This window comes from Misgurnus anguillicaudatus, chromosome 6 (genome assembly GCF_027580225.2).
Source record: "Misgurnus anguillicaudatus chromosome 6, ASM2758022v2, whole genome shotgun sequence".
In the NCBI taxonomy this organism is placed as follows: Eukaryota; Metazoa; Chordata; class Actinopteri; order Cypriniformes; family Cobitidae; genus Misgurnus; species Misgurnus anguillicaudatus.
Genome location: NC_073342.2, coordinates 8,686,172 through 8,702,854, shown reverse-complemented (window position 1 = coordinate 8,702,854; position 16,683 = coordinate 8,686,172). Strand labels below are relative to the sequence as shown.

Here is a 16,683-nt window from a genome sequence, read left to right as displayed (position 1 = left end):
CGTTGTCAATATAACAGTTTACTCTGAAGTGATGTTCTGATGTAAACTATGGCTAAAGTTTTGACGACAAGTATTGTAATATGTAAGTTACACTTAGTATAAGTTATGTGTGAGTTTGATTGCAAGAGATTTGACAAAATTTACATTTAACGCTTTTACTGTTTGTACTGTAATTCGTTGAAAGACCATGTCATTGCCATAAAGAAAGATACGGACAGCATTGCAAGCACTGCATAGCATAAAGAGAAAAAAACAAAATGTGAACATGATAGATGTCTAAAAGATGTCTAACCATAGCCCAAGAATAGATGATGCACATACTTTTAAAACATGTAAAAGAAATGAAAGCAAACACCTTGAACACACTTTGCTTACATGTTGGAATATCATACATCTTCAAGTTATTTTGCCAAAAATGACATGTAACCAAATTCGAGGTTATTTAGGGTAGAAGTGGGTTACTCATAGCCAGACTATATTGGGTCAATAGTTAGCAGTCATTTCAACGTCTCGGTTTTTGCTTGCTGGGGACGTTTCTGTCTGTTAGAGAAAGTCAAGATTCACCTGGGAGCAATTTACCAATTCAGGACAGATTTATAAAAAATGTCTAATGGAAAAGTATAGAAATATGTTTGACCATATCCTGTATTTTGACAACATGTTCAACCATTTTGCATGTACAGACTTATACTATGAACTAATGACTAAATATTGTGGGGGGTGAGACTATTCAACAGAGACCCATTATAATACATTTTGATCAACATGACATAAGCAACTGATAATGTAGGAAAAATCAGAGAATTGTACATAATCATTTGCATGGATGTACCAAAGCATTTGCAACTTGTTCAAAGAAATGAGAAACTGCTTTTTTGATGTGCACAACTGACACAATGATGTGAGAATTGAACAAGCAGTTTTGAGAAGTGATGTGAGAAATGCACCAAAGCGACTGAGAAAAACTGTAAAATATGTTATTTTTAAAAAGCTTACAGAGTCAAGGTTGTGTACATTTTTGTTTATGCATATAACTATGAATAATGTGGAAAAACAAAGCACCGCTTTAATTTACAACTTAAATTTTACAGTTACCCCATAACTTAAAAAAGAAGGTATATTACTACATAGAGAGCTTGCTATGTTTAATTTTCTTTGCTTTGAAACACGATAACCAAATTACAGTTTTTTCCAATTGTTAACACACTAAAATGACATGAACAGCACAATTATTTAAACTGACACACAGAGAGCAACACCTCTTCTCAAGTCTCCAAAAGTCTAAACACATTTTCTGCTTTACACACATTTTGCAATTCACAATGGCACTTTTTAAATGCACTGAACACGGTTCTCTGCACAAGACACAACAATCTGACATAAAGTCACATGTTTGCCTTTTCAAAACACTACCATTCAAAATGACACTACACGAGCTAAATGGCCAATATATGTGCCACCTGCCCAAACACCTGAATGGTTAATTGTTAACACTTCAATCAGGATGTAAGCACTAGAAAAGACCACAGGAACGTCATTGGCCACAGAGCCATTATAGATGTTCCTGGCTAACGTGGTGGGAACATCACAATGTGTGCTGCCATCTCCAATATGGATGGTGTCCTCCACCGTCATGTCAACCTTGATACAACACAGCCCATATTCTCACATTTCTAGAAAGACTCCACAACATTCTCATACCATCAGAGTGTATGAATGATGTAGACCAAAGAAACCGGTATGTTGTAGTATGGCACAACCTGAGCTTTCATCGTGCAGCCCCAGTCCAAATCTTGTTTGCTGACTACCAAACATTTATCGTGCAATACCTCCCACCATACTTGCCATTTTTGAACCCCATAGAAGAGTTATATGGAAGGTATATGACCACCAGCCCTTTGTGTGCATGCCTCTTTTGCAGGCTATGGAAGAGACATGTGATGAGAATGATGTTGGTGCAATTTAGGGATGGATAAGGCGCTCAAGGCGCTTCTTCCTTCGATGTCTGGCAAGGGAATATATTGCCTGTGCCTGTGATGGTGAAAAATAAAAAAAATTCAACAGCATGTGTGTGTATCTGCAAATATTTTTGTGCATGTGAACAATCTAATACATATTTTAGTATTATGGCAAAGCATGCTAAAGAAACGTGCACTTTTCATTATGCCCAACTGTGTGTAGTTGGTTAGACAAAAATCTGGTAATATGAATATAGTGTGTTCCAATTTGTGTCAAAGTTTGATTTTGATAATGTTATATGTAGTTTAGGTTGGAGTGCTTCATTTTGCAGGATATATGTGGTATTTTGCTATTTGGGTGTGTGGTTTTGTAAATTGTGTTAAGTTTTTTGATAAAACCAGACTAGTTTGCAAAATTGTGTGTTAGCAATTGGAAAAAACTGTAAATTAGCTGCATTATGCAGCATAAAAGTGATGTGTTGTTATATTTTATTTTATTTGCTGACGTGACTGATAGACATTGTATACAATACACTTATCAGGTCAGTAGCAAATATGAAAAATTAAAAATAAAATCATAATGAAAAATATATTCATTTCCCCATGCAACTTCACTGCCTGAAACAGTAAGTCTTACATACCAGGTAATATCACAATTGGTACCAGTGACGGCCAGTGGGCGCAGAAATGCGAAGCTCGTCAAAACATGCATTTAGCCCATCATGTTTGTGGCTCATCATGTCAAAATATGTGTTTGTTGTGTCATGAAGCTATGTGCATCATACGTCATGTGCCTGCTGTAGACGTTTCGAATGGGTTTATGATAAGAGATGCTCACGTATGCCAGATACTCGCTCAATCATGTGTAATGAGAGTTTAGTATTAAGTGTATTTAAGAACATGGTTGTCTCTTATCATAAACCCTTTCGACGCGCCATTTGGCATGAGGTATGATGCACACAGGTTCCCATGAAGCACCAAAAACATATTTTGAATTCCTGCCCCTTGGAGAGAAATCACCGGTTCGGCCACTGATAAAACCTAAAAGTTAACTCAACTGAAACCATTTAAGGAAACCGGTTGCCTTAAACCATTTAAAGGAATATTCCATTTTCTTAAAAGAAAAATCCAGATAATTTACTCACCACCATGTCATCCAAAATGTTGATGTCTTTCTTTGTTTAGTCCAGAAGAAATTAAGTATCAAAGGACTCTAAACGATCCCAAACGAGGCATAAGGGTCTTATCTAGCGAAACGATTGTCATTTTTGACAAGAAAAATAAAAAATATGCACTTTTAAACTACAACTTCTCATATTCCTCCGGTCCTGAAAGCGTCAGCGTGACCTCACGCAATACGTCATGACGTCATGAATGATGTATGTGAAACTCCGCCCCAGTGTTTACAAGTGTGTTGAAAGAGGACCGATGTTGTTGTATGTGAAATGATACTAATTAATGTCTTTGTGTCAGATTATTGGTTAGAATGGTCCGTAAATGTGCGTTTTATGTAACACGTGACCTCCCTACGTCACTACGCATTTACGTTAGGTCGCGCTGGACCGGACCTAGATGAGAAATTGTGGTTTAAAAGTGCATATTTTTTTCTATTGTCAAAATGACAATCGTTTCGCTAGACAAGACCCCCATGCCTCGCCCGGGACCGCTCACAGTCCCTTGAAACTCCGCTGAAAAAAACTGTTACGTGTTGAGTTAAGTGTTAAGGGTTGGTGTCCATTAAAGTCCATCAAAACGAGAAAAACCCTGCAATGTTTCCTCAAAAAAACATAATTTCTTCTGGACTGAACAAAGAAAGACATCAACATTTTGGATGACATGGTGGTGAGTAAATTATCTGGATTTTTCTTTTAAGAAAATGGACAATTCCTTTAAGCTTTAAAACACATACATTTGAGTACTGTGAACTTGAGTCATGTGCAATTATGCATAACTCAATTTGTTTAAGTTCACAGTACTCAAATGTATGTGTTTTAAAGCTTAAATGGTTTAAGGCAACCAGTTTCCTTAAATGGTTTCAATTGAGATAACTTTTTGGTTTTATCAGTGGCCGAACCGGCAACTTCTCTTCCAAGGGGCAGGAATTCAACAAGGCAGCCGGTTTCCTTAAATATTTTGAGTTGAGTTAACTTTTAGCTTTTACAAAGTGTTAAAATATTTACATGATATACTTTGTATTTTTCCATAACCTTACTCCTATATTACCCAAAACGAACATATTATTCCCTTATACATAAAAGCAAGGGTGTAACTTTGGTTTGAGAGTGGGGGGGCACAAAATGTGGGGAAATGTTTTGACTTTGGCAATACAAAGTACAGGAAATAAATTATAACGATAAATTATGCCAAGAAAAATATGCTTATAATCTATGTAGATTTATTTGTGGTTTACTGTTTTCCACATAAAATCACCCTATAATCTAAAGAACATTTTCTGAAATATAAACTTGATATCTTTAATACTGACTGAGTAATGTCATGTCAGCAATTAAAATCATAGTAAAATGAATGCTTAAAATCAATCTGTGATGCTCTTGATCTCACAGTTCACAGCAGAGGGACATACTTAAGCTGTTTCACACACTAATAAAATTGTAACTTTTAATGGCACACAACATCAATACATGTTTTCTAAAAAATGTACATTCTACCTTAAATAAGACTGGGTCAAGAAATCTTAACCAAAGCTTGTATTAATTAATTATTATCATTATTCATAAGGTGAATAACCGGTTTCACATTGCTGTAGGCTACATGCGGGCCATAGCGTGTTTTTTATTTGTATAACCTACTGAATTTAGGTTAACACAGATTATTTAAAGCATTTTAAAAAGCACTATAAAATAAACGTCACATTAAAACACAAATTGAGTTATTATTTGAAATCATTTTAAACATTAAGTGTAGTTGCCTGTCAATGACATCTGAATCCAGAGCAGCTCTCACGACCCATCCGATGAGAGGAACTCCAGCCAGAACCTTGATGTTCTTCAGCGGGATTCCTTTACTGCCACCTCGTGCCAGAATCAGAGCCGCCCGGTGCAGATGTTTAGTGGATGGGTCACAGATGCCTGGATTCACATGCGCGCTCATGTTGCTCTCCGTTAGCACGAGACTAAAGTGAGAGAGCAGAAACTGACACATTCTGACAGACTAGTAAGACACACCTTTTTAATAAGCATATTGTAATAAACAAAAGGCACCACCATGGGGCACTGGGGAGCTTTGGCTATTGTGGGCTATTACAGTTTTTCTTAGTCATATTTCTATACATTAGACTCTCTAAATCTGTCCTGAATTGGAATAACTAACAGACAGAAACATCAGGAGGTGTATGAAGACTGCACTGTAATTCCTACAGCACTGCATGTACAGTTTTCCCTATAGAGATTTTCCTATGTTCACGTTTCTATGTTAGCTGTCTTTTCCTTTATGTAATCTCAATGACATGGTCTGAAAACAAATCACAGTTCAAACAATAAAAGCGTAAATGTAAATCTAACTCTCACCCAAAATGACCAGAAAATTATTAAAGTATGAAGACCCCACTCAAAAGTTGCATGTTTCATGCTTTGAATGTTGCTCTTCACTAAACTGTTTAATAACCTTTCACTCTAAAAACAAACAGTGCTAAATATGGTAGATAAATGTTGAGTGTTTTATCTTAAAGATTAGTATAAATGTTGTCTCTCTGTTTTTCCACAGCTAGGCCTTGATACATGTGACTTTATAGAATAGCAAGATAGCTGTATGAGTTAGAAACAAAGGAACTGTGTTTTACCAGCATGTCTTTTTGTGTAGCAACTTAAAGGTCGCAAAGACGCAGGCACAGTACAAACAGATTGTTCGAATGGGAGGGCTACTAAAACTGGGGCACTATTTTAATGACTGAAAAAGTCAGAATGGGGTCATTGTCATTTGGTCATCTGATCTTGAGCATTGTCACTATAATTTTACCAATGCAGGTGTACACCCTATGACCCGTATTGTGTTTCAAGCTGTCTGACACAATTCTTTAATAAAATACTTTGTTCTTCTATAATTACGAGAACTGTAGTATTCTGTAGTGATCATTATTTCAATTGTATTGATGTCTAACCTTTAAACAAATAAAACTCATCCGTTTAATGCTTCCCATATGAAAACAAAAACATACTGGTGTACAAAGCAAGGTCAAACTAAAGTAATGTTATACTTAAAGGAATAGTCTACTCATTTTCAATATTAAAATATGTTATTAATTTGACTAAGAATTGTTGATACATCCCTCTATCATCTGTGTGCGTGCACGTAAGCGCTGGAGCGCGCTGCAATCAGAGATAAAGTTAGAAGTGACCAAACACATCAACGTTTTTCCTATTTAAGACGAGTAGTTATACAAGCAAGTTTGGTGGTACAAAATAAAACGTAGAGCTTTTCTAAGCGGATTTAAAAGAGGAACTATATTTTATGGCGTAATAGCACTTTTGGGAGTACTTCGACGCTGCGCAGTAACACCCTCCCTCTCCCATTATGAGAGTGAGAAGGGGAGCGGACATTTCAGGCGAGTCGAAGTACTCCCAAAAGTGCTATTATGCCATAAAATATAGTTCCTCTTTTAAATCCGCTTAGAAAAGCGCTACGTTTTATTTTGTACCACCAAACTTGCTTGTATAACTACTCGTCTTAAATAGGAAAAACGTTGATGTGTTTGGTCACTTCTAACTTTATCTCTAAATGGTACCATTGAATGAATGGGGCTAAGCTAAATGCTATCGAAGCGTCGCAGCGCGCTCCAGCGCTTACGTGCACACACACAGATGATAGAGGGATGTATCAACAATTCTTAGTTAAGGTAATAACATATTTTAATATTGAAAATGAGTAGACTATTCCTTTAATGACTTCATTTTATACCTGTATTAGTGCAAGTGCAATAGTTATTTATGATAGTACTTTATTATTTGCATTTTCTGCTGTACACTGTAAAAGTTCATTACTTAAGGTTTCTAAGTTTAATCAACTTGAATTTACAATTAATTTAAACTTTCTTGACTAGTAAGGAGTTGCCATAAATGAAGTTCTTAACGTATGTTCGGGAGGAGCCTAAACATTCAGTCCTGTCAATCATCTCGAGAGCCTATTTAAGCAAGTCAGTCCTCACGCCTACGATCCGGCATTAACCCTCCTCCCCCCAAATCTCCTCCTTTATTTTGCTCATTCCTCTCTCTGTACAGTTTTACCATGGGGGGGGTTTGAACTTGGCGCTCGAGCTGAGCCTCGGGTTCGAGCTCCCTCTGAGGACAGCAAGCCAAGTCTTATTTTACCATCATTTCAGACTGACAGCGCAGGTGAACTTGTGAAACTAAAGTTGAACTTAGTTAACTTAAGCTATTTCAACTTTATTTTTATAATTTATTGCAACTCCTTACTAATCAAGAAATTAATTGTAAAAATATTAAACGCAACAAGGATTTTTTTACAGTGCCTTTTCTGACCTCATTATTAACTGCCAATGTTGGTGACAAAATGGTTAGTAAGTTTCAATTATGGGTTAGGATTTGCTCCATTAATGTAGCTCTAAATGTAATATATATTTAATTATATTTATTTGATTGAAAAAAAATTCAGGACTCTGTGAGACGTTCCTTAAAGTTGAAAACACATTACTCCAATGAACACACTCCAGTTTTAAGATTTCTGCACTGGCAAGACAATGGGTCTCATTTAATTTGTGCTTGCGATGTGCGTACGGATGTTGTACACGAACAAATCGTGATTCAACAATAACTTTCGTATCAAAATGTCTCAAATGTACGCAAACGTTCAAGAAAACCTAAAACGCGCTGACTTTTCAGCATTATATAAACAGTCATGCTGCTACATTTTATTTTCAAATTCAAAATGCTACTACACCAATATTTGATGCAATTCATCCATTAGATAATACTAGACCAGTACGTCTCAGGTCAGTATCACAGGAACTTATACCAGTCCCCTCATGTAAAAACAATTATGGTCAGAAATCTTTCTTTTACATATACACCAAAATTTGGAATGATATTGAATATACTGTAATATAAGAAAGCAACCATCTATCACATGTTTCAAAAAAGCATACAAATTGTATTTACTGAACAGTTACACTTGTACTCATTGATTGCTTTTAAATTGTCCTAGCTGTCTGTATTGATTGCATTGATGTTTATAGTCCTTGTATTTGTGTAGTTTAAAATTGTGTTTTTATATGTTATGAGTTGTGTTTTGCTGTTTTATGTTCTGCAGAACAGGAACCTGCTGGAAACCATTTTTTAAACTGAGTCAGGCCCGTTTAAATTGTACCTTGGTGTTACTTTTTATTCTTTCCTGTATAATAAATTAAATGAAAACCACTCGTATGCAATAATCACGTACGCTATATCAAATACTATAGGCTATAATTATGCAACCTAATATAAAGTGCATAATGTAATTACGCTAAGTTAAACAAATAAGCGCAGCAAACACAAAGTGAGTAAACAGTGTGTTAAAAAAGTAGGTTAAACATACTGCAGTAAGAATGTGGAGTTTTTAATAACATGATACAGTCAAGCAGCATCACATCATGGTTAAAAATGTACAGATTTCATATGAAAGTTAACAAGTAATTAATATTTAGTCACTTACATTTTAGACGCAATGTTGACTGTTTTTATGGTTTCAGCAGCGAAAATAGTTCAAAGATCACAGCAGAACCATTACGTGTTAGTCTCACTGCAAACACTCAACCGTGTCTTAACGTTAAGCGGTGACGCTATGCTTAGCAAACAACCAAACACTATCAACAAACCAAATAGCCTACATTTAAAATATATTTTTTTATTGAGGAGTTATATATATACAAAACAATAACTTAAAAAAGTGCAAACAAGCAAGGACTGTTGGTTGGTGGGACATGGAGCTAATGAACAGGTGAAGGGAGACCTCAGACTCGTCCAGAGCGGGCACTAGTGACTCACAGGGCGGGCCCGGCCCCTCAAAGCCCACCCATGGTGCCAGGACTGCCTAATAATAATATTGATATATAAAATTTACATGAATATACTTGATATTATAATATTTTCTGAATTATATATTATTATACATGACCTATATTATTATTATTTAAATCTCTATATGAAAGTGTCTGCTTAATGCATAATGTAAACGTAATGAAAAGTCCAAACGTCAATCACTTGATCTCCTGTCTGTTTTATTTTAGATACAGATGCATGTCTCTGTCATATTAATTAAATGGCATATTTGTTAATGCAGCATCTAATACTTATTTAATGTTACTTCAGTTGGTGGACAGCACTGGCTTCCTCCAACTACAGCAAATTTACCTCCCAAATAAAGATGCAAAGCAAAACGTAACTTTACCCATAATGAATATGATCGTGGATTTCTTTTCGAGCTCTTCCCTGCTGAAAAAAAACTGTAGCGTAGGCTGTAACGTAGGATTGAAGGGTCCTGGGAGATACTGCTTGGAGGATAGTGTCGAGTGATGCGTCAAGCAGGGGTTTTAACGGGTGGGTTATGGGAATATTAGTTCTGAATAGCGAGGAACCGGGGTTGGGAATTGATCCGCCTCTGGAGCCAGCGTCCTAAATTTCTGAAACAGAAAACGAGACAGAGTCAGCGATTTGGTTTTTTGGCCCAGGAATGTGTTTAGAACTGATAATGAATTGATCGCAAGCTGAAATCCAGGTAAGATGCCTTAAGAGTGGCATCAGCGTGGGTGAATGGGCACGGCCTTTGTTAATGCAGTGCACTGCTGCGTCATTGTCGCAATGTACTAACACGCTACTAGCGGCCCATTCTTTCCTCCACAGGAGGAATGCTACAACGAGAGGGTAGAGCTCGAATAGAGCGGAGGATTGAGATATGTCCTGAAGCTCTGGTGGCCACGGAGCTGAAAACCAACGACCTTGATAAAATCCCCTGAACCCTATTGAGGGGGCGGCGTCTGTGAACAATTGTATGTCGGTGGGTGATGAAACGAGGTTGTTGTAGAAAAAAGGTAGGCCGTTCTTGTTTTAGAAATGTTAACCATAACCTGAGTTCGTCGCGACATGCTTGAGTTATGGAAATGCGGTCTTCTAGCGAGTGGACAGAGGACGCGAGTAAGAGGAGGTGCGAGATGAAGGGGCGGCCTTGTGGGATGATATGCATTGCGAAGTTTAGATGTCGGAGCAGGGACAGGAGTTCTCGTTTGGAAAAGTTAGATTTTTCGAGGAAAGTAGAAGAGAGATATTTTCTTTAGGGAGGGATGCTTGGAATTTGACTGAATCCAAATAAATTCCTAGAAACTCGATGGATGTTACAGGGCCCATGTTTTTTTCCCGAGCGATAGGAATGTTAGACGAACTGCAAAATAATATTTCTCGAGCCAGCGCACTCCAAATAGGTGCCAAGAACCTGGATGGATAGGCATTACTTTGAAAGCAGATGTAACGTCAAGTTTTGCAAGCCAAGCACCCCGACCTGCGATTTTAATCATGTCTCTAGCCTGATCTATGTCGTGTTATTTGAGCGAAAATTCGCAGAGAGGGATCAAGCTATTTATGCTTGGGGACGGGGAATTATGCGGGGCTGACAGGTCGATTATTAGACGTTTTTTACCTGAAAATTTTCTTGAAGCCACCCCAATGGGGCTGATCCGAAACAATTTAAATGGAGGATTATCGAACAGACCGATCATGAAGCCTGACTCAACTTCTTTTTTGATTAGTTTGTCTACGACTTCGGGTTCTATAAGGGCGGATTGGAGATTATTACATGTAAGCAGGTAATCAGTGAATTTGGTCTCCCAATACTGTTTAGATTTTGTATTGACAGACTTGAAGACTGGACATACAATGTGAGCATGGACGCCGCCACAAAAACTATAGATATGCAAGTACCAACAGCGCAATCTTTGGCATTTGCCTGCATTAAAATGATTACAGGGCTGCGTGCTTTTGTTGAAAGCAGAGTCCTGTGTAGCTCTGGTGGTTGCGGATCATGGCACATAGCTGGTGGATTTACTGTGACTTTTTTCCTCGAAGGGGAGAGAGGAAGGGTTGACTTGAGGGCATGATGTTGTCGAGTGTGCTACTGACCTGCAAACTGCACAGGTAATGTTTTTGCAGCCTAAAAACACCCTGCTGTGAAGATCTGAGTCGAGTGCAACCCAGTGAGGGCACTGATTCCATTGTGCGACTCGCACAGCGTTTTTTGCTGAAAAGGGTTTATGGTATTGTTACCAGCCGGAGTGGGCCACTAACGCCCCTCTGTAAGTTCCACCTTGAGGAGGTCCCCAAAAGCACTGCAATGACCAAACACACGAGAACAGATAAGTAAAATTAAAACAAGCTTTATTTAAATTATTTAAAATACGGCGGGGAAGGGAAAAGGGGAGTTTAAAATAATGTCTTGTTTCCTTTTCTTTTCTTGCAGGGGAGGAGAGGGCCAAGTGCTAGGGACACCCACAGAGAGGGGAAAAAGGGGACGGAGCTTCTTCGTCCGATGGTCAGTAGATATACTCTCCTAGGGGTCTCGGTCCTCTGCCTTGTTTTGTGTTGAACGTGTGGCGCCCTCCTCTTCTCCTGGAGGCAGAAAGGAAACACACAATCAGTGGATAGAAGGCCAAACGCAACTACCTGAGCTCTGTCAAGGCTTTGTTCCGTGGTTCCAAGTGGGGCATCCTTGTCTCCCTCCTGCGATCTACCGGACACTAGGTCCATATCTCCTTCACTGTTGACTGGGGGTTAATGTCTTGTGGCCCTAGGCCCTGCGAATACAAGTGGTATAGCCAGGTAAGTATTACTGTTAGTTCTGTTGTGAAAATAACTTGCTCCTCTGTTTCTCTCGTTCCACGGAATGCTGGAGTGATGTCCCTCCGTCCACAGGCCCACTGCCTTTACAACTCGTCCCGGAGGCCCCTACAGTCACAGGTAAGAGACAGGTTAGCGTGATCTTAACTTGACTACTGTACTCACCCCCAATACTGGGCGTTCGATCCCAGATGGATGGGGCTGCTGTAACAGTGACAACTTTGCTTATTGTTTCAGGTTGCTCAGGGGCGTCACGGAGTCGTGCTCGACTGGACTGGCAGAGGTGTAGGGTAAGTATAATTTTTAACTCAATTCTGGCAAGGCTCTGTGGTTCACTGGGCATGCTGTGCTGGATCTGCAATGCTTTTCAGGTAAGTATGGCTTTTAGCTCGACTCTGGTAATGCTCTGCGGTTCACTGTGCGTGCTGTGCTGGATCTACACAGCTTTTCAGGTAAGTATAGCTTTTAGCTTGACTCTGGTAATTCTCTGCGGTTCACTGGGCGTGCTGTGCTGGATCTACACGGCTTTTCAGGTAAGTATGGCTTTTAGCTCGACTCTGGTAATGCTCTGCGGGGGTTATAAGAAGATAGATCCACGATGGTAGTTTGCACCACGGCAGTTCACGGAACAACCCCAGTGATTTGCTTGACCTAGAAGCGGGTATAGGCAACAGGAGACACGACACAGCACTGTAATTTATAACACAACACACAGCTTCGCCCGCAGTGCCTTTTTCCAACCATCCACAAGCACCCTTCCTGTGTTTCACACGCTTCCTTCGTACTCCTCACCTCCTGTGAACTGCCCAGTCAGCATTCCCCACCTCATCACACACACCTGATGCGTATTCCCTTCGATTTCGTTGCCCGGGGTTACTCGGAAGTGACGGGTGTTTGCGTAAAACGGTCCGGGCGGAACTTTTCTTTGCATCTTGAGTTCCGCCCTCATAGTCACTTGTGACGTCATGTATAGAAATGTCCGCCCCTATAGGACAGCGTGAGTTCGGCTATAATTGCTTGGTAATCGTTCAGTTTGTCCCACCTGTGGGGGAAAACTTAGCAGATGATTTCAGTGAAACGAGAAAAAGCAATTTTTTAATTCGGGAAATGAAAGAATGCGAGATGAGTGGGTGTTTGTGTTTTTCAGGGTAACAGAGTAATCACTACAGTCTATTTGGCGTTCTGGTTCTGCTGCGGGGAGAAGAGAGAGCAGAGATGAGAGATCTAGATCTGCACCTGACAGAATTTGAGGACGGATGTTTTGGGATACCGGTGGGGGTTCCATGGCAACTGCGTTGGACGGCGTGGCCATCGGAGTTGCTGTAAAGAGAGAGTATGGTGATTTAGTTTGTGCGGAAGAGCTGGGAAGGGTATAATCCAGAGTTGCGAAGTTCGGCGGCGGCATCGTGCTTGGGTGACCTGTAGAGGTTTGAAAATGAAAGTTAGTTGGAAGGTGTGAAGGACAAAAGGATGAAGTGTGGGCTTGAGCTGCAAATGGAGGCGGGCCCACGCTTGTTTGAGATGGTAGAGCGACACGATGCTGTATATGGGCGGGGTTGTAACCTGGTGGGTAGAGAGACTGTTGATATGGATTAGCCTGTGCTGCTAGCTGCGATAGCTTCACGTTAGTGTCTGTGACAGGAGCTATGAGGGTTATAAAACTGAGCTGCTGAGGGGAGGCTGCTAGGTGGCAGGGGCAATGGTGGAGGGCTAGGTCTTATCGAGAGGTTGAAAAGGACCTGCCGTGGCGAAGACTGGGACGTGGCCTAGACTCGCTGGCGCCCTGTTGCTGTGACTCGTTTGGTGAAGCAAGCCGTGTTCTGAACGGGCAGACGATGGAGGTGGCTGGATAGGTGAGTTTTGGGCCCTGCAGGCTTTGCTCTGTCTGTGGGTCTTCTTGGGAGTAGCCTGTAGGGAGACATACAGATCATACAACTCAGCTTTATTCATTTTTCTTAAAGCCTATATATCCGAGTTACCCAGCGCTTGTCTCAGGCCAGTTACAGTCCACTTCCCGATGGGTGGGATAGTCGGGGTGGCCGAGCAGTATGAGGAAGCCGGGGAAGAAAATAGAGGTCTTGTCGGGGGCGGCGAAGGCTGGCCTCGGCGTCTTGGAGAACGCTGGGATGATCAGGCTGGTGTGCGGCCACGAGAAGAAGCCTTGGGTTCAGGTGTGACGTCCGGCATAGCAGGAATGGTAGTGGGACTGGCGACATGCAAAAATACATCACTGGGGATGTTTACGTCTTCGTCTGATGAAGAGCTAGATTGAGACATGGTAGCTGATCCAAGGGGTCTACTAATACTGTGAACGGACAACATAATGAGGTAAGACTGCTGAGTCTATTTGTACCCTCTTAGGTTGATTGCTGAGTGCTTCCACCTGTGTTTGATTATCTGAGAATGCTTCCACCTGTGTTTGATTATCTGAGAGTGCTTCCACCTGTGTTTAATTATCTGAACGTGCTTCTCCCGAACCTTGTTCATAAAACATAATGTTGTAGTGGGAGATTTTTTTTATTTTAATTATAGTTTATGAACTTATAATTGTTAAATGTAAAATCCTGTTCAGATTATGCAAAGTCCTACCAGATAAGATAGAGGGGGAAGGGCTTAGCGAGCCAGATAAGTAACAAATCATTAAGTTAGAAAACCCAGTAAACAGTACATTTCCCTGAGAACAAAACAATTTCTTTGATTTTACAAGACCTACTTCAACTGATATGTTTTCTTAAACATTGATAAATTAAAAGTAATTTTCTAAGTGACACTGGAACTAAAATGAGATCTTTGGTTCATGGGCGGAGATGGGGTTACTATGTGTTTTTCAGTCTCTTACTATAAATGTGTTCAAAATTGTGAACGGGGCTCTCATTTTAACTTCTGACAACAGAGGGTGAGAGCCTATTCTATAGAATATAATAAATTCAGACAAAGAAAATTTTGTTGACAGTGTGTCTGTGTGATCCTTGACTTTCACTCTTTATTGGTGTTATTTGATGCCGCTAAAAATTCCATGACAGAAATTGCGACGAGGATGGGTTTCCAAAGCTGAGGACTCCAGAAGTTTGGGAAAGACTGACTGATCATCCCGGAGATGAGAGGTCTCTGGCTCCGTACCCCAGGCCTAAGGGAAGGGAGAGTCTCAACCATTCCTGGGGTCAAAGCTGACAGAATCCCAAAAAGAACCATTGTGGTGGCATCTGAATAGATAATACTAGGGATGCTCCGATCAGGGTTTTTGCAGGCCGATACCAATCACCGATTTGTTGTCTTCGTGATTGGCCGATACCAATGCCGATTCCGATTTTTCAAGCTGATATGCAAGCTCTTTGATGACTGTAACTTTTAACATTTTTTCTAGATAAAGTAAAAACCTTTGCTATATTACTTGCAGTAATTATGTATATTATTGTTTTAATAGAGAATCAAATAAATTAGCACAACAAATATTTCTTCTGCAAAGAGAAATTTAATATGCCTTTAAAAAGGCTTATGTCTGTAAAAACTAATGAAAATAAAACAGTTAACAGTCTTTACTGTATGAATTAAATATACACGCATTCGTATGAAGTACAACAGTTCTTTAGTGAAGAGCAGAAAGTGATTTTATTGAGAGATGAATTAGGTTACTGTAGCTTTAAGACTTGACAGAGATCGCTCTGTTCACGTGCACTGATGACAGGCTGCTGTGTGTGCGCGCGGTGGGTGTATGCAGACGAGAGCAGCTGTGAGGAAAATTAAAGTTTAAACGCTCAAAACTTTAAAACGCATGCAAATAATAAACTTTTGACATGAGGATGCAATTGTCCGCGATAGATATGTGTTGTATACGCTGTTTGATGGGGATGTGAAGACGGGTCGCGATGTTAGGACCGAACCGCGTCCTCACAGAAAATACACATATCTCTGTAAAGGCAAAGAGAGAAATGCAAATCTACACGTCGCTCATCAGCCATGGGTTATAAAAATGCTCTCACTGCTTAAAAATGGTCTCTACGTGCAGCCGCATTGAGGAGCCATATCATGACAGACAAAAGTAAACAGAAAGATCGGTTCACGAGATCGGCAGATTTAACGAGGACCGATCCAACCCAGTCTCACCCACTTGACCATGCGTCAATATGTTGACGCGGAGGGTATACCTTTCGCGTCATTTTTTGACGAACTGGGGACTTCAATACTATTAAGTCCGTTGCATTCTCTTTCCTATTTTCTTACCATTTTCTACCATTTTCGCGTCATTTTAGGGTTAGATTTACATAATGACATCCCTACCCAAACCTTTCCCTAACCCCAATGCCAGGCGACAACTGTTTAATTTCGCGTACCTAATAGTATTGAAGTCCCCAGTTCGTCAAAAAATGACGCGAAAGGTATACCCTCCGCGTCAACATATTGACGCATGGTCAAGTGTCGTCAAATATTGACGCCATGGGTGTGAGACCGTGTTAACCGATCGAGTCATTTAATGCCGTTATCGGCCGATACCGATCTGCGGCCGATTGATCGGAGCATCCCTAGATAATACGGTAAGAATTTTTGTTTAACGTGACCATGGGTCAGAGAAGTTTGAAAGAGAGTAAGTCAATGGACCTGGAATCTGGTGTTTATACTCGAGTGATCAAATCAAAGGGCATGGGGACATTAGAAAGCGTAAAAATGTGGGAGAAAATGTATGAATTTCCTCCTAAAGGAACATTGAGTGTGAAAACGAGGTAGACGATGATCTCTAACCCCCTCCGAGAAGACGCCCTCAACCACCAGTTCAACCACCCGCTCAACAAGCATTACCTCGACAGCACCTTGGAAGATGAGGAAGTCCAGATAAAAACATCAACACAGGAGAGGCAACATCATGGGAGTCTTATCTGAAGCAAATGTTCCTCGGG

At 40.1% G+C, this 16,683-nt stretch overlaps 1 protein-coding gene across 2 annotated transcripts in view; it reads right to left on the bottom strand.

Moving 5' to 3' along the window:
• The window catches only part of LOC129433922 (N-acylneuraminate cytidylyltransferase B), an 89,592-nt gene that overhangs the window by 30,916 nt on the left and 41,993 nt on the right, over positions 1–16,683 (bottom strand). Inside the window, exons 1-2 of one of the 2 annotated variants that reach the window (XM_073868468.1) lie at positions 8,622–8,760; positions 4,888–5,091 (exon numbers count right to left, since the gene is read on the bottom strand). The exons of the other annotated variant lie outside the window; for it this stretch is intronic. Coding sequence (XP_073724569.1) covers positions 4,888–5,069 — 182 coding nt within the window. The 5' untranslated portion in view covers positions 5,070–5,091; positions 8,622–8,760. Of the gene's footprint in view, positions 1–4,887; positions 5,092–8,621; positions 8,761–16,683 lie in introns of those variants that run through there. 2 annotated transcript variants of the gene reach the window in all.